General features: G+C 28.4%; 1 protein-coding gene and 1 long non-coding RNA gene across 2 annotated transcripts; both read right to left on the bottom strand.

Annotated features, from left to right (window-relative positions):
• Positions 1-7,560: 7,560 nt before the first annotated feature.
• Positions 7,561-10,577, bottom strand: LOC111277597 (uncharacterized). The gene is made up of 4 exons (XR_016343734.1): positions 9,687-10,577; positions 9,029-9,147; positions 8,859-8,947; positions 7,561-7,912 (listed from the first exon to the last, which is right to left on the bottom strand). It is a non-coding gene; the product is annotated as an uncharacterized LOC111277597 (long non-coding RNA).
• A 6,762-nt stretch (positions 10,578-17,339) lies between these two features.
• LOC149518267 (uncharacterized) lies at positions 17,340-18,296 on the bottom strand. The gene is made up of 2 exons (XM_089763452.1): positions 17,866-18,296; positions 17,340-17,835 (listed from the first exon to the last, which is right to left on the bottom strand). Exons 1-2 carry the CDS (start codon positions 18,154-18,156, stop codon positions 17,425-17,427), a joined length of 702 nt encoding a protein of 233 aa, XP_089619578.1. The 5' UTR covers positions 18,157-18,296; the 3' UTR covers positions 17,340-17,424.
• Positions 18,297-19,284: the final 988 nt, after the last annotated feature.

Here is a 19,284-nt window from a genome sequence, read left to right on the forward strand (position 1 = left end):
AGTGAAAAGCTATTCATGTACCTTTGTCATCCAGATTTTGAGTTGGATAATTAAAAAATTATAGAGCTGTCTGTTGTCTTTAAAACTTTAAAAAAGTAATGTACTGTGAAATTTTAAATCCCTAATTACTTTTTACGAGTATTAGGAGATCTTTTGTGGTGTGTTTCTATTTGTCGCTTTAATAAATGACTTAGAAGATGCATCCGTATTTCTTCTATTATTTTCATCTTCATTTTACTTTTCATTCTTTTTTTTCATCATTTTCTTGCCATTTCATTTTTGTATGTACCAATATTCTCTTCACCTTACACTTTGTAGGGTCCCAAACAACGAACACGAAGATAATCATGGCAATAATCTCGGATTTGATTTCAAAAACTTAATTCATGTTGATGAACTTGAAAATGAGGAAGATTCAAATAACTGCACACTGCCTCTTGATTTGTTAAAATTAATAGAACATGAAGATAAGCCAATTGAACCCCACCAGAAAATTATCAAAATAGTGAATTTAGGAGATGGTTTCTCTACCATCGATACCTACTATTATTATAGGATGCTTCATAGGTTGCCATTTTGTTGAAGGTAAAGCATTGGGTTGACAGCTAGAGATTATTGCTCCTGTGTCAATCAAAATATTTAAACTGTATGGTTTATAGTTTGAGAAATAAAAATATCCTTCTATATAAGTATAATAACGAACCTTTTTAGCGAAAAAATTATTTCTGGCACGTTTTGTGCAGAGATATGATAATTGTTTATATAATGAAACATTTTAATATCTTTATTTTTAGTTTTTCTAGTTGAAAAAGTCAGTTAATTTAAAACAGAATTTACTGAATGATAGTAGGTTTGGTTATCATTTGTACTTTACTGAGATGGATTATCTCTTGTAAAAATAAAGATTTGAGCATTATTAGTATTACCTGATTGGCGTAAACTATTTGCTCTTCGTAGGGCTTTTGTACTATTTGTACTTTGAAAACCTGAAAAAGAACTTTAGTAAAGAGTATAAAAAGATTGATTACTTGTTATACTCTCTGTATCATCATCTTGTTGATGATCAAATACATTTGTAGGAGGTAAAACCAGGTTTTGATTAAAATTGGTTTATTCATTTAGATTTTTGAAATAAAGATTTTTTCCTGATGAGAAAAATTTTAAACTTGATACTTTCTATTTTTCAAAAGTAGTTGAAAGATCTTCGAGACACCATCCTTTTGGGATTGATAAATCTACGAGATTTACTAGTTTTGGTTTTATTTCTGAATCAAAATTGTTTGGTTCAAAAATTTCAATAATATTAGAATCTATCGGTTTGATAGAAGTATTGGTAGTATTTGTAAATTCATAAACCGCTGATCAGTTGATTGAAAGATCATGCGAGGTAGATTCAAAATCAGAATTGGTTATTTTGATTCGAAGGCATAAACATTTTTCATTGTTTTCGTCAAAAATAGAAATAAAATAATTTGGTTTAACTTTGAATAAAACTACTATTGTTGCTAAATTGGATTGGATTCCACCAATTACAGTAGTAGCAGGGTTTTGAAAATGATGATCCATTAAAACAACTATTATGGGAATATCCTTTGTGGATAAAAAGAGTGGTTTAATGGTGATCAAAATCATTTCGATATAGATGTATTTGACATTTAGATATCTAAAAAGAAAATGGCTTTTTTTTTTAGTAAAAAGAGAGATTTCTATCGATCCTTGTTTAGAATCGTTAGCGACCGTATCACCAGATAGTTTTTCTATATGGCATTTAGATCAAGGTTGGAATTGTTTAAACCAACTTGTTTTATAAATCTCATATGGTTTGATGAGTTGTAATTGTTTTAGTTTTTCATCAGAAATAAAATGAGTTTTTCTTATAATATTTTTAAGTTTAACCATTCTGTCTTCATTATTGGTAGTTGTTGGACCTGTAGAAGAGGTTACTGAAACATTATCTTGGTTAGAGTCAGTATTTATCATAAAAATAAAATCTGATTCATCTTCAGAAGAACTATAATCAGTTTTTGAAAAAACTTCATAATAAATTTTTTCGTCAGATAATTCATCAGCAAAATAAATTTGAAGAAAAGTTTTATCAAGTATTTTGATAATTTTCTTCGTAATTTTTCCTTTGTTAGGACAATTGTTTGCATAGTGGCCTTCTTGATCACAAAGAAAATATTTATAGTTATGTTTAGAAGATTTTTTCTTCTTTTTAACAACAAATTTACCTTTTTTTGGTTTAAAAGTTGTTGTAGGTTTCCACTTTTTTCAAAAATATTTTCGTTTTTTCTTAAAACGATGTTTCTTTGAAAAAGACTATTTATTGCAGCCAAATTCAAATTCATTTTCCAAAATCTTTGTACATTGCTTATACGAAAGTTTAGATTTTACCTGCTTGGTAGCTTTTTGCTTGAGGCAGTATTCGTTGACCTGATTCTGAATGTAGTGTATTCTACATCCAAGAGTATCATAAAGTTCTATAATGGGATTTACAGCATGAACTGTTTTGAGTTTTAATTCTAAATAAACAGGATAATTTTGTGAACATAATTAATCCCATGGTGAAGGAAGTTTGAGAAAATATTATTGTAACCAAAAGTTTGAATGTTTTTCATCCAATTTTTGATATTCAGAAAGATATTTTTTAGAAAAATCATCAAGATACTGAATATCACATAATTTTAATTTTGATAAAATAAATTGAGCTTCTTGAGTAGGATTCAGAGATTCTGTACTACCATAAACTCATTTTTTAATATTTGTGTTAAATCTTTTAGAAGTTAAGGTATATTTTCTGTGACTAACAGAGTTGATTTCTGTTATTCTCTGAGGGTTGTAGTTTCTCATTTTTTGATAAATTGAAGGACATCACCTTGTCATGTGCCACAAAAATAATTAAGGAATCTTTCTTTATTCCATTGCTCTTTGTATCCTATGACAACAATAGACATAGATTGTGTCCAATCATCTATGGTTTTTCTATAGTCTTTAAGATGGACTTTTGTTAAGTCTAAATAAGTACCGTCTTGAGAAATCGTTCGTTTGTTTAACGAATCGATAACAGGGGTTTCGATCTTAACCTGACCGGGTTAACCAGAATTAGATGTTTGTTTGATTTCATCCTTGTTTAGGTGAGAATATTTTTCTTTTAAATGAGGAAGATGTTGATTCATTATATCGAGATCAAGTAAATCTGGAAATCTTAAAGTATCATCAATATTTGGGTTAGATATTGCTTCTGCTTTTCTTTTCCCTCGCTCCTCTATTTGAGGGATAAGAATTTCACTTGGTTTTGGATTTGGTTGATCATCAGAACTATCATATTCATCTGATGTGGTTTCATCTGATGAAATTGGTTCATCCTTGACTATTGGGTTAGTAGCAAGAATTTTAAAATTATCATTTACTGTATCATTATTTGCTTCTTCACTACTGGCATTGATTGTGTCATAGTTAAGCATATAATGATATTTATACTTAATAAAGAGTTCTTTATGTTCTTCATAAAGAGTCTCTATTGCTTGAAGATAATCAATCTGTTATTGCAGATCTTCAGTTTTTTCCATTTTATATTTAAAATTTTCAATTATATATTTATAAGAGTCAAAATCAAGTTGTCCTTGTTTTGCCTTTGCTATAGAAGATAAATGTTTATCATTATTCATCATAATATTGCCATAGTAAAGAGGTCTAAAATCTATAGATATATCTGGAGGAACATGTTTTTTATCCATCTTTTCTACAAGCATGTCTACTTTATCTTCTATATTATTTATTTTTACAAAAAATTTATGAAAAAAAGAAGAAGTTAAGTCTATTAAACCATTACAGTTCTACTTATGCTAATATTACTAGATTCATACTTAGGATCTATATATAAGTCATGATTATAAGATATATCTTTACAAATACAAGTATTTTCTTCATAAGCTTTCATGTTTCTGGTGCTTAAAACCGGTGTGTTGTACTGAAAACGCTAGCCAACAAAGGTAACTCAAGCCATAAAAACCAGCAACAACTCAGATATGTACGTATGAGCTTTGAAACAAAGAGCTTAAGAAGAAGATACAAGTAAGAGGAAAGAAAATATTATAAGATGAAATTCAAGTATACCTTTATTGCTGAATCTGTAATACAATTTAGTAAACCTTTGTACAAGCCTAAAGCTATGATACCATTTACAAGGGGGTGCGAAAAGGATCTATGTATAAATGATTACAAAAAGCTATATATATATATAAATTTACAAGTAGAGGACAATAAACAAGAGAGAGAGAAAGGAAGGTGAAGTGAGAAATGAAAGGGAAGAAGAAAGGCATTGGCCTCATCGAGCTTAGATAATAACTTTGTACAGTTGCCGCTATGATTTCAACATGTCAATAGTGATTTATGAATATAGTTTGTCAATTCAAAAAAATATAAGTCATTATTTTTTTTTTTTAGATAATGATATAAATCTTAAAAATAAAATGATCAGTGCTCAAATATATATTGACTTGAATAACTATTGTAGTTATTATTAAAAAATATACATTTGATTTTACATTGACATTTATGAATAATGAAAGTTATTTGTTGTTGAAATATACCAATGATTGTGGATTCTAATATTCAATTTTCATGATCATGTTCTTAAATATTAAAACGATATATTTTTTCAAGGATCCATAAAATATTTTCTATACAAATTTTATCATAACAAGATATCTACACATGATCTTACTTTCAAGTTAATTTCACCTCCTTTACTATTTTTTTTTTGTTATCTTTTTTTTTTTTGGCTTTCAAAGATCTTTCAGATAATGTCAAAACCATGCTATGTATATATAAATAAAGGGTGTAACCTTAAAGGAAAAAAGCCAACTTTTTTGCCTTAATCTGATCTAGCTGAGTCATTAATTTTTTTATAAAATTCACTTAGCAAGATAACCAAAATAAGAAAATGGAAATTGAAAGCTACTGTTATCACTTTATATCTTCTTCATGATCTTTTTCATTCTTTCACATATATTCTTGTACCTCATTATTAAAGTTTAAGCCAAAAACCTTCACACCATATTAGGTTTAAAATTTATATATCAACTCGCAATTTAATTTGAAATTTGGTGCAACTAGCAATTTTAAAAAAATAAATAATGAAAGTCTGCAATCGCCGATAGAATTACTTGCCAACAAATCATGTGAAACATCAATTTTAACTTGCCAACAGAAAAAAGCAATGAAATAGCATTTGGTCAAACCAAAAAAAAAAAAAAAAACAACGTACTTGCTGTAACTTTTCCTATACTCTTTGATAAAAGTTTTTTAATTTATTTGATAATTTATTAAAATTTAAAAATTTTTAATAAATCTATTTTTAATACGTTTGTTAAATCATTTTCAAAAATCATTTAATTAAAGATTTTCAGTAAAAACTGTTAAAAGTGTTGAGTAATTTTTAATTACTTTATGTATTAAGAAAAAAAAGCTAATAGTATTAATTTTATATTCTTTTTTTAACAATTTATTTTTATTTTTTAATTTTTATCAATTGAAAATAATTAAATTTACAAAAATTGTGTTATTTATTGGATTCTAATATATATATATATATATATATCATACATTAATATTAAAAAGTTAAAAAAAAATTTCTTGAACTTACATTTTGTAAGGAGTGAAGCAGTCTTTTGGCTTCAAAAGGATTAAAAGAATGCAACAATTGGGCAACATCTATCTTGCTTGACTGAAAAAAAATCATCTTTCTGCTGGCCAATTATTTCAAGTTATATAGAAAAAAAATATCAATTGCTATTCAGTTATTTTAATTTATACAATAAAAAACTTGAATCTTTTTTTTTTTTGGTACGAAACAAGGAGCCGCATAAATTAAAAAATGGTACGGTACATAAATAAAAGCCCCCAACAAAACAAAAGCTTGGTGGAAGCATAAGGATCCACTCACCATGGAACTTTCCCATCAATCATGAATAACGAAAGCAAAACCACGCAGGTCAAGATTCCAAGAAAAATGAACTTTGCCGGAAGAATAAGGACCCACAGTAACTTTTCCTTTTCACAGCTTACACAAATGCAACATATTTATCTTCAGTCTTCTTTGTATTATACTAGCCTAATAAACATGCGCTTTCAAGTGAAAATTTTTTTATTTTATTATTATTATTTTTCAATTTTTATTATAAAATTTATCTAATAAAAAAAATAAAAAAAATTTAAATAAAATGATACGTAATTATCTTAATTAATTTTATTTTTGATAAAAATTTCTAATTAAAAAAAATTAAAAAAATTAAAAAAGCCTTCTAAAAGATGCCACATAAATACCTTGTTAAACTTAAACATTACTTTCATAGGTTAAGGTATCAAATAAGTTAAGGATGCCAAATTAAAATTTATATATCAACTCCATTTCTTTTTAGCCTCTAAATTATTGTGTGACTTATTTGTTTTGATACATAAAAATATTTATGTCTCCTTTGTAAATTTACTTATTATTTTTCATAATTTCTTAGACCTATTTATATGCTTAGTGTAAATTTTTATGTTTAAGTAACATGTTATGAAATAATTTCAAGCTTTTAATTGAGAAATATTGCTGAATATAAAAAATAAAATGATCAGACAGAACATATTAAATTTTATGCAAGTGCCAATATATGAGCCTAATATTTGATATTGATATAGAATATGACATGCATGCCTTAATTTATTATTTTGGAGCTTTCAATATTCGTCCATTTTGAAAGAATTTTGAAATTGAATTATATTAATAAAATTTTTTAACTTTAATTAAAAATTTATATTTTCTAATTGATGATATATTATATAAAGAAAACTGAATTCATAAAAAATATATATCCCGTGGATTATCATTATACTAATATATTAAAATCAACTCTTTTTTATTTGAATTTTGGTGCAACTTTGCAATTTAAAAAAAAATTAATTAAAGTCTGTAATTGCTGATAGAATATGATTTGCCAATAAATAATGTGAATTAATACTTTTAACTTGACGACAGAGAAAATCATGAAATAGATTTGAGTTAAAAAAAAAATTTACTTGCTGTAACTTTTCTTATACTCTTTGATAAAAGTTTTTTTTTTAATTCATTGAATAAATTATTAAAAAAATTTTAAATCATTAAAAATTAAAAATTTTTAATAATTTTATTTTTAATATATTTGTTAAATCATTTTCAAAAATTATTTAATTAAAGATTTTCAATAAAAACTGTTAAAAGTGCCGAGTAATTTTTAATTACTTTATGTAAAAGGAAAAAAATTAGCTAATTGCATTAATTTTATATTTTTTCTTTTTTAAAATTTATTTTTATTTTTTAATTTTTATCAATTGAAAATAATTAAATGTACAAAAATTATGTTCTTTATTGGATTCTAATGTATATCATACATTAATATTAGAAAATTACAAAAAAAAAATTCCTTGAACTAACATTTTATAAGGGGTGAAACAATCTGTTTAGCTTCAAAATAATTAAAAAAATGAAACAACTTGACAACAAAGTACGAACAAAATAAATACTTGTTGTCTCAATCATTTCTCTTGGTTTCGAGGCTGATAAAGAAAGAAAATCCTGTATAACAAAATTTTTATGTAATGCTTCTTCTTTATTGGTTGGTACTAATGTAATAAAGTTATCCACAGTACAGATTAATAAATGTAATGTTTCGTTTAATTCTCGAATCAACAATTAAACTTTTAAAATTGCATTAATTGAGAATACAACAGGACAAAAAAATTACTTTATTTATAAATTTCACCTTTAACGAGTGGAAATTTTTATTTTGCTTGGTTGAAGAAATGTTTCATTGAGTCCACACGGTGCTGCTAGGGTCAGAACTGAGAATGTAGAAAGAAGACAATTGCTACTCAATTATTTCAACGCCTGCAAACATCAATTACCACTCAATTATTTCAATCTACAGCAGAAAAAGCATTAATTGCTACTCAACTGACTCAGGAAAAAGCATCAAATGCTACTCAATTATTTCCACCTATACGTCAAGCATCAATTGTCACTCAATTATTACGCAGAAAAAAGCATCAATTCCTAGTGAATTGTATGTACCGACACCTGCTAGCATTAATGGCTACTCAATTATTTCAACCTACAACTGTTAGGATTAATGGCTACTCAAACTACACGGGAAAAAGCAGTAATTGCTACGCAACTATTTCAACGTACGGCTGCCAGCATCAATGCTACTCAATTATTTGAACCTACACAGAAAAAAACATTAATTGCTACTTAATTATTTCCACCTATACGTCAAGCATCAATTGTCACTCAATTATTACGCAGAAAAAAGATCAATTGCTAGTCAATTATATGTACCGACACCTGCTAGCATTAATGGCTACTCAATTATTTCAACCTACAACTGTTAGGATTAATGGCTACTCAAACTACGGGAAAAAGCAGTAATTGCTACGCAACTATTTCAACGTACACCTGCCAGCATCAATGCTACTCAATTATTTGAACCCACACAGGAAAAAACATTAGTTGCTACTTAATTGTTTCAACGTACACCTGCAAGCATCTATTGCCACTCAATTATTTTAATTTACACGGAAAAACCATCAATTGCAACTCAATTATTTCAATCTACAAAAAAAAAAAAAAATCAATTGCAATTCAATTATTTTAACCGACATAAAAAAAAGGATCAATTATTATTCAATTATTTCAACTTACACACTAAAAAACATGAATCATGATTTTTGTTTGGTACGAAATAAGGAGCTGCATAAATTAAAAGATGGTACGATACACATATAAAAGTACCCAATAAAAAACAAGGTTGGTGGAAGCATAAGGATCCACTCACCATGTAACAGGTGAAATAGGCTTCCGGAATGCTGAAACATGGCAGCTTGGAAAGGGTTGGTGGTAGAGCAGAGGAGTTCCCCATTCATCCTGAAAGAAAGAAGCATCGCACCGACTATAAAGAAATTGTGACAATATGAGAAGACAAATGAAGTTTCTGCAAAAGAATACCTTTAATCCTCAAAAGAACATGAGGTGAAGTTCTTCACTCAAAAACATAGAAAACATTGTTTTTATCCAGCTCGAGCTTGTGTTAGACAACCTTCCTCTGCTATAGAATTCTGGACATTCTGTCGACATAACAACATATTAATAAAAGCGAAACCAAACACTGTTAAACTAAACACATTTTCAGAGAATTCCATAACAAGGTGGCATATATAACCACTATATTTTGAATATGCAACAAATGTTTAAAATATCATGTTACTTCTAATTACATGATTATAATCTTCCATTCTATATAAATTTTATTAGAATTTTATGAGTAGGCATCAAATAATAATAATAATAATAATCTTCATTGCCAGAAAAAGAATACAGGTGTGTTTAGTCCATCATATATATGTAGTTTTGTTGCATGCTGAAAAACACTTATCCATCAACTGAAATCATAAACTTCTTTTCAGAACGATTAAAGTTAATTAGTCTGCAATTACACTTTAAGACGTTCTGCTTTAGTGTAACATGTCAGAACATAGAAAAGCAATCATAATTAAGCACAATTGCAACTAGTTAGAATGGTTAGCTTTAACAGAGTGTAGAAGCAAAAAGAATAAAAATTTCTGCAATTTTGCAAAAAAAATAAAGTATTTGAACGAACAAATACCATTTCTATGAAAATTTGTTCCATGGTTGTGTTTAGATTGCCATCGCAATGCTCTTTTTCTTCAGCAAATTTCACTCTCTGCAAACTTGGTTCAGTCAACTCTCCTCGGCAGAAAATTTTCATCTTTCGACTGTTTCTCAATAACCACTTCCAAGGAAGGGAATCCAAAGGCATAATTCCCTAAGCAGAGGCTTGATAAGCTCGGAAGACTAACAATCTCCAAAGACTCCAACTGGGAGAACACGATGCCAACCTTCACATCATCAATTCCATGAGCTATGATTTCTTCTATCATTTGGCAATTAGTAATAATCATTTTTGTGAGTACCACCAAGCTTTTTGCCGTTGGGAGTGAAACTAAATTCTTAAGCCCGTGATAATTTGACACTTACAGAGTTGTCAAATTTTTAAAGTATACAGAGGATGGCACTAAAGTCTTTAATCTGTCACATTTCGACACTTCTAGAGTTTCCAGGTTACTGAAAACTTCTCCAACTTGGTAGTCTCCCTTCCAGATATCTGTCAACTCAGGAAGCTCTATCAACGTTAATTCACTCAACCGAGGAGGTGCCTCTGGATGTTCCTCCTCACCCCCAAATCCTTCGCATTGAAATATTTCATTGAAGGGAGCTTCTTTCACATGAAGTGCTTCAAGATTTGGTAATGACTGGGAATTCTTTCAAGGGAAAGAAGAGTTAGTTTGCCAAAATATTGGGTTAGAAGTTGTCCATGCCATATCTTTGTCATAATGCCATTCTCTTCCAAAAATAAGCATTCTGAATTGGAGAATGTATCCTGGGAATCAAAATTAGGAAACATGTTAAACAAAAGCAAAGGATTTGGAATCAGTAAATTTCATTCATGATCTCTAACTTTTATTCTAGTTTTAATCCCTCCTGTAATTTTTGAATTGTTCTATTTAGATTCTTAATCTTTTAAATTTTCATTTTGATTATTTTATCACATTGTTCACTAAAGATTGCAAAAAAAATATTCAAATGGTAAGCTAAGGGAATGTCCACATTGCATGTTACATGGTAAAAACTTTACTTGGCGTAAACGCATAGTGGTGGAAGTGGAACAAAAAAAAGAAAAAGCAAACTAAACATCATGGATGAAATTTATCATGCATATAAAACATACTACTTGCAACCCCAATGATCAACCAACCTAACTTGTATTAACAGAGCCTTTTAGAAGGTCTAAATCTTTGTTGTTTGTTCAAAAAAAGCTTAATCCATAATTTGGTACTAAAAATTCAGTACTCATAGCTAATGTTATTGAATTATCTATTATCAATTATGGATTATGGATTATGGATTCATATCATAATTGAATACATCATTTAGAATTATTAATTATATAAATATTATAAATTTAATTTAATTTAATATCTATATAATTATTACTTTTTATTTTTTTAATTTAATTAATATTTATAACCTTGTTATTTAATATTATATTTAATTATAATATTATTTAAAGGACATTAAATCAAATATAATTAAATAAAAATATTTAATATTATTATCTATCGTAACGGTTTTGGGACTGCCAGATGTAAATGAGTTTAAAAATCAAAATAAATGAAGGGAGTCATCACCAATCTTTGTTAGAGTGTGAATGGCCACCAAAAAGTTTATCTTTTTAATAAAACTATAAAAACGGATTTAAAGTTTATCAAAAAGATAAATTTTGGTTTACAAAAAATCAGATTGGGTCCGAGAGTCGGTTACGTGTAAGAAAGGATTAGCACCTCACAACGCCCATAAATTGACACCATTTAATTATGCGCTATTTTTGGTGTTAGATAAAAATGGTTTTGACTTGAAATTTAATATTAATTCTCTTCATTTTAAAAAATATTTTTGCTAAAATTTTTATTTAGAAATATTGAGAAAATCTTTAAGTTAAAGAATTATCTTAAAATTCTTTAACATCTAGGCAGAATTTAAAATAACTCTTTTCGCTTAAGATTTAATACAATAATCCTTAAAATGAAATAACACTCTTTATAAAAAATTATTGGTGACTCTTCAACATCTAGGCAGAGTACCAAGAATTATTTTTTTTAGAATTTTATTTTTATTTTGTAATATCACAAATTTTTTTAAGTATTATTCTTTTTTTATTATAAAATATTTTATCACCAAGTAGTAAATAAAAATTAAAGATAGAATAGTGCAAATAATTACTGATAATAACATGCTAAAGTATGTATGCCAATGAATGTTATGTAGGATGAGATGCAATTTAAAAGTTGGATTCTTAAGTATAATGAGGCCACCTGACTTTCCAACATCTAGGCAGAGCTTTAGTGCGACTGTTTATATCTAAGATCTCAATTTACTATTATACTTTTTATTTATTAATCTTATTATTAATGCGAATTAAGAAATCGTATGAAAAGACTTAACGAAGTAAAATTTCCTAAATACCCCATCATCTAGGCGGCATTCGGGAACAAATTGCTTTAAATGGGATTTTCACACGTGTCCTTAAGATTTTTAGGATGTTTTGAGTAAGGCTTGAGTAGAGGTTTTAAAGATTAAGTTTCAAGATTTTGAAGATTTGGATTTTAAGGGTTTGGATTTAAGGATTTTGGATTTTAGGGTTTGGTTTTAAGGTATGGAAGGTTTAGGGTTTTGCTTTTAGAGCTTGAAGATTTTAGGGTTTCGGTTTTAAAATTTGAGGTTTGGGGTTTTGATTTAAGGGTTTGGATTTTAGGGGTTTTGATTTAAGAGTTTAAAGGTTTGGGATTTCGAATTTTGGGGAGTTTGGATTCAAAGAATTTTAGATTTTTAGGGGTTTCGGATTTTAGGATTTAGGATTTTAGTATTTTGGATTTTAGGGGATTTTGGATTTTAGGGGTTTTAGAAACCTAGGATTTTAAAAATTAAGAATTAATGTTTAAGGTTTCATTTTTAAGAAAATACAAACATCTCTAAAAATTTCTAACATCTAAGAGGATTTTCGAAGCAAGTTCGATTTTAATAATTTTTGAAAATTAATTAAAAATTTCTTATATATTTCTTTTTATGAAAATTTATTAATAATAATTTCCCAACATTTAGGCGAAATTATTTCTTTAAAAAAATATTTTTTTTATTCCCTCCAACATTTTAGGCAGGGAAAAAAAGAAAGAGAGAAAAAAAATTTTTTATTACGTTTAGATTATTACTATTTTTTTAAGCATTTTTTAGTATTTTTTAGTTATTATCCTATTTTATCCATTTTTATTATTATTAAAAACAATTAAACATTTATTTTAACAAATTTAAAAATTTATCATGCAAGAATAAAAAAATAAAAAAAATATTCAAACAAAAAAATAATAATATAAAAAAATTTAGAAAATTCAAATTTTTTTTTTTTTTATCTGAACTGGACCGGTCAATGGTCCGGTCAATGTTGGTCCAGATCGGTATGATCGGTTCTACGGTTCAGTCAACGGTTCAGGCTAGCGGTTTACGGTTCAATCCGATTCAAATGGACCGATCAGCAGCTGTTGGAAGAACGGGTCTACGGGTCGGGTTGCACGGATCTCGGGTCGGATCTAGGCCAATGCGCGGATCCCCCTTGGTCTAAAACAATGTTGTTTTGCTCATTAGTCTTTTATATATAACTGAAGTTTTTTTTTGTTCATTCTTTTTGTATTTCAAAAAAAAAAAGGACGAGAGCTCTGGGGAGAGCTTTAGGGCTCTCCGTCATCCGATCGTCAGACTGCCCTGTCGGTTGCCGTCTGGATCATCGTCGGCGATCATTGTCGGCGGTCGTCGGTGATCGAAAAATGCCAAAATACTCTCAGAAGCTCTTTTCAATGCACTCTTTCTAGATCTGACCTTCTTTTTTATAGAAAACAGCCTCGATCTATGTTGATCGGGGCTTAAAGTTTCTGTTTCCCCTTTCTTCTTTTTTTTTTTTGTTTTGTTTTGTTAAAACAAGATTGACGTGATTTTTTTTTGCTTTCGCAGGTAGCTTTGGCACTAGGTTCCTCCTTGCGGGGAGGAATGTGTTTGTCTCTTTTTTTTGTTTCTGTTTTTCTGTTTATTTTTTTTTTTTGTGGTTGGTGTGGATTCTGTTTGGGGTTGCTGAAGGAAGAGGTTTGGTGTGGTGTTTGGGGTTGTTGAAGAAAGAGGTTTCGAGGATCTGTTCGAAGGTTTTTCGAGAGGGGTATATTCTTTGTCTGAGAGTTTTCGGAAAGAGGGGTCCGAAGATTTTTTGAGAGGAGGTCCGAGAGAGAAGTTTTAAGGGGAAGAATCTATGAGGTTTTTAAGAGCTTCAAATAAGGGGATTTGGGTGGCTGTAGGGTGGCTAGGTTGAATAGGGGCTGGACAGGGGGCTGGTTGGGGGCGGCAGTAGCGGCGTACACCACCGGCCACCCTACTTTTTGTTTTTTCTTTCTTTTTCCTATTTTCTCTTTCTTTTATTTTTTTAATAATTAATAATTATTTTTTAAAAAAGATATATTTATTATTATTAATTTTAATAGTAGACCTAGACAAAATCGGTGTCTACACTATCAAATCTATTAAATAATATTATGTAAATAATATAATTTTATTAATAAATACATTATTATTAATATTTAATTGGTAAGATTTTATTTTGTGTATTGAATATTACATTTGCAATAATTTAAGTGTTTTTTTTTCATATGTAACAAAATTACTTACCAAACATATTTATATTTTCAAAACAAATTTTTTAAAACAAAAAACTAAAAATAAAAAACACATAGATATTATGGGTTCATACCTCAATGACCCAAAACAAGGGTTGTTGAGAAGAGATAATTTCCTCTTGGCTCTCTCCAAGTGTTTTTGAAATGCTCAGGTACTGCCTAGCAAATATCTCCACATTGTCACATCCTATCACCTGCAATTGTTTTAAAGATGGCCAGCTTGTAGTATGCGACTTGGAGTAGAAATTCTTCAATTTGGGTAGCCAATGAAGTGACGAGAATCTTATTTTAGGAAATATAAACAAGGTGGTTGATTCAATGAAATTGAATCCATGATCAGGTCCAATTATTTTTATCGAAGATTTACAATTCAATATTTGAAGATGTTTGAGTTTGTCAAGTCTTTCCATTATATGAAATAGGAATATATTTAAGAGTTTTTCACAATTTTTTCACTATAAGAAGAATTAGTTCACAAAAAAAACCTAAGGTGAGTTTATTGTCTCATATCTTTTTCCAATATTCACCATCAAGGATTGCCATTTTTCTTAAGTTAGAGAATGCCATCTATAAAAAATTTATTTAATTGCATTAATGAAAGAAAATAAATTACTACTACACATAAGATGAGGACAAGTATCAATTTCAAGTTCTAACAAAATTTAAAAAGGTGAAATTAGTAGAGGAAAGAAAAGCTAGCTGCAAGTATAATTAAATGAAGCATCTAAATCTACTAATTTTTTCTATATTTGTGTTGCTGATGGATCATTTAACACATCAATGTAATAGTTATAATAAAATAATAAGTACTTTAAATGTATATAATGTACAAATTGAGAAAATTAAAGTTATACCTAATCTATTATTTGGATAATTAATTTTTTATGGACTAACTTATTAAAACCCTAAATTAGTGCTAAAGTGTGATGTATTTGTTTTTTTTTTGTTTTGTTTTGTTTTTTGTTTTTTTTTTTGTTTTTTGGTGTAAAAAGAAGATCAAAGCCAAAGTAGAATTGAGAAACAAGAATTTGCAATTATTTCGAACTATGGTCTTGCTGGAATCAACTCCTAAAGGAGATAGGTGATCCATTTAAGCTAAGCACTAGACTCAATGATTTTGTAATTTTCTATCATCCCCTCGCATGCAAAAGAAAAAAGAAATACACACAAAAAGATAAAGATTGTCTTATACAACATTTAAACTAATAAATAAATTTAAATTGGTCAATGTGTATTTTCTGGAGTTATAACTTCATAATTAGTTAATAATATACATATTCTATGAATTATGTTTAATTGCCATCCATTATTTCACTTTTTAATCTTATATTTTCCTTATTTTGTTAAATGATTTTAAAGAAAGTACATTAAAATCAATTTATTAAGCTATTTAAAATTTATTGGCTATTTTTGTATGTTATGGGACATAAATTAAATTTATCAAATAAATACCATAATATCTTCATTAATATTTTTGAAGCATATACTTAATAAAAAAATTAATTGTATTAATAACTTCATCAATACATAGTAGGACATGGTTTTTTAAATTAATAATTTAGTTGTTTTTTGTCTTTTATAGTTGTCAAATAAAAGTCCTAAAATTATCTTCACCCTCAAATTTTTTATTTAAAGCATATAAATATATAAAGTTAATCCATTTAAAAAGACTAGTTAATAATGAAAAACACTAGAAGGATAATTAAAAAAATAGTAATGAGAAAAATAATTAAATTCAAAGGACATTAAATAATAGAAAAATAGACATTCATAAAAAAGAAAAAAATACAATGAAGAAAAAAAATAATCCTTTGGTATCTAATTCAATAACAATATATACAAAAATACATTTTGCAACATTTATTATATATTAATAATAAATCTTATACATAATTAAACTCTTTAATGCTTCAATGGAATAAAGATTAAATTTGATTAAAAATAGTTTAATTTGATAAAGAATTCAAGATTAATAAGGAAATAAAATAGAAAAAATAATTAATATTTAATTCAATAAGAAAATTGTCAATTAAGATAATTTTATTTTAATAAAATTTTGAATGTTAGTAAGAAAATAAATAAATATTAGCCAACATTTCAATTTTAATAAAAAATATTAATTAAGGATAAAATAGTTAATTTAATAAATAAACAAGTAAATAAATATTATCCCACATTTCAATTTAATAAAGAATCATTAATAAGAAAATAAAGAACCATATGCACAAACAAAAACTAACCTCTTCACTGAACAATGCCGCAATACCAGCAATCCCTATATTTTGCTCTTTCGGAGATGAAGTGAATGCAACCATCTTCGGACAATCATCTATCAAAATTTCTGTCAAATATGGACATTCCACTCTTTTACTTCCCAAATAAAAACTTGATAAGTTTGCACATGACGCAAGACTTTGGATTGAAGGGAAGGGAACATGAATGTGTTTGTTGTCGCTTCCTCTGCACCATCATTTTGGATAATTTGCTCCATCATCGGACAATTTTTTACTTTCATCTTCTTCAATAGCACAAGATCCAGAGCCATGGAAGTGTTAAATATATGTGTCAAGCTATTACAGTCATATACTTCCAAACATTGAAGATTTTTTAAATCTAAACTTTTTTGAAGATTGTCTCTCCATATCGCTATTGACTTAGAAAACTCAGACGGTACTAGATAACTCCATTCCTTCATAATCAACCTACAAAATCTAACATATGACTCCAATTATTTTCAAAACAAATAAGAAAAGTAGAAAACTCAAGTATAATCAAACCTTAAAAAATTATAATCAATGGTTGAAAATAACACCCATTAATAAAAACCTAGCCTAAAATACCCCTCACAAGACAAATATTTTCAAAGATAAAAGAAAAAAACTTTTGTAAATAAATAAGTACCTTTTCTGTGTACAAATGTTGGACGGTGCTATTCAGGTCACCACCCCAATATCCCTTCTCATCTTTGCCTATAATTACTTGTTCTCTTTGCAAAATTGGTGCATTCAATTCTTGCAAAAAAATCTCCAATTCAGGACACTTGATAAAAATTACCTAGTCCAAAGATGGGAACCCAAATGTGTGATTGCCTGAACAAAAGCTTTTAAGGCTTGGTAAATGTCGAAGTTCTAGACATTTCAACCTATTGAAAATAACGTCATAGGTTGCTTCATCATCTCCTTCATTTCCAACAATTTCTTTCATTGAAACACAGTTTCTTATCCTCAAAATTTTTAGCTGCAGCAAACTTTGGACAGCTAAGGATGTAATTAAGTTTATCATTGCTTCACACTCCCATACATCCAAAGTCATGAGATTCTGAAAAGGTGTTGAGGACAATCCTAAACTAATCATATTGCCACAACTGAAAACCTCAAGAGTTTCAAGATTGGGAAGAATGCAGTCTAGTCGTGACTCTTGCATCCATATATGTTTTAGATGATGAAGGCTGTTCAGTCTTAAGTTTCTAATTGGTAAAACTATCTAAGCTTTTGTCTCATTTCCAACATCTTCATAAGAGAACACCTCTTTGAATTTGCAGCAAGTTACCTCAAGCATTTCCAGATTGTTGAATCTTTCCAGAAAAGTAATTGGGAAAACAGCAGATGAATCATGGTGGCAGATGATTTGAAGAACTTTAATTTTATGGAAAAGGCCAGTGGAAAACTTGTTATCACATATCATTGCAATGTCATCACTGTTTAAAGACACTTCTTCTAATTTAGGGATGACTTGCAAAACCAATGAAAAGTCAATTACAATTTTGTACTTTATGAAAAAAATCATGAAAAGCTTATTCTACTAGCGTTCAAGGGAAAAATAATTACATTCATACATGTGAGACATGTGAGTCTTTGGATACGTTCAGGTCGTATCTTAAACTTTAGTTCACTTTTTGTAATCACAATTGTTTTAAATTTTCCTAATCCAATTGAAACATATTTGAAATATAGGGAACTGATACGATCACATTTGAATCAAATGAATAATGATATATATTCTAGGTTACAAAGAAAAAAAATCAAGTATATGTTATTGATGGGACCAACTGGCAACTTAATTTTAAGTATGAGGTAGGTTTCATAAATTTTCAACTAAGAAAAGTGGTGGTTGGATTGGGGACTCCAATTGGTCATCCTCAATTCATATCTGGCAAATTAAGACATCCGATGTCAAGTATCTTCACTTCGTTGCAATGGTATGTTTTCAACTTTTTTAACACTGGCCACTTTGTTGTAAGCATCCCTGAATAGAAGCATTTGAGTTTTGGCAGGTTCCAGAGCATAAGGGAGGACACTCGATCAAACTCAAAATTAGTAACAGTCGTTTCCCATCCTTCTGCTTTCGAAACAGTCTCCTTCATCGCGCAGCTAGCTATTGTATGATCTTTCACCTGTGGAAGAACTCTAGCTACTAAAGCTGGAAACACATTCTCCAGATTCCAACAGTTCCAAACAAATACTACATTTAGATTTTGAAATATTAAATTCCTTGGGGATCCTTGTTCCAAACATTCTTCAATTTTGGTAGATTAACAACATACAGTTCTCTTAGTTGAGTAGCCACAGCATGTGTTTCTTTCATATTTAACTTTTGGAGTTCAAATAAATGTTCCACTGTACCACAATTAGATACCTCTAGAGTTTGCAGTTGTTGAAATGTATTTAATAAATCAAATGGAAAAATGGTAAAGATCACATTACAGAAATCAACTGCCATTTTTTCCAGTTTGCAAAAGGAATTTAAAGAGAGTTGATTGTGCCATGTCATCTTTATATTTCTCAAGCAGGAAATACTCAGTCTCTCCAAACTAGGGAACGCAACCTACGTGTAATGCGAAAACAAGAGCAATTAGTTCCGAAAATAAAGGTAAAATAAAATAGGATAAAGCAAGTAGGGCAAAGAACTTTACAG

This window comes from Durio zibethinus, chromosome 7 (assembly GCF_047325235.1).
Source record: "Durio zibethinus cultivar Kanyao isolate XHJ-2024 chromosome 7, ASM4732523v1, whole genome shotgun sequence".
NCBI lineage: Eukaryota > Viridiplantae > Streptophyta > Magnoliopsida > Malvales > Malvaceae > Durio > Durio zibethinus.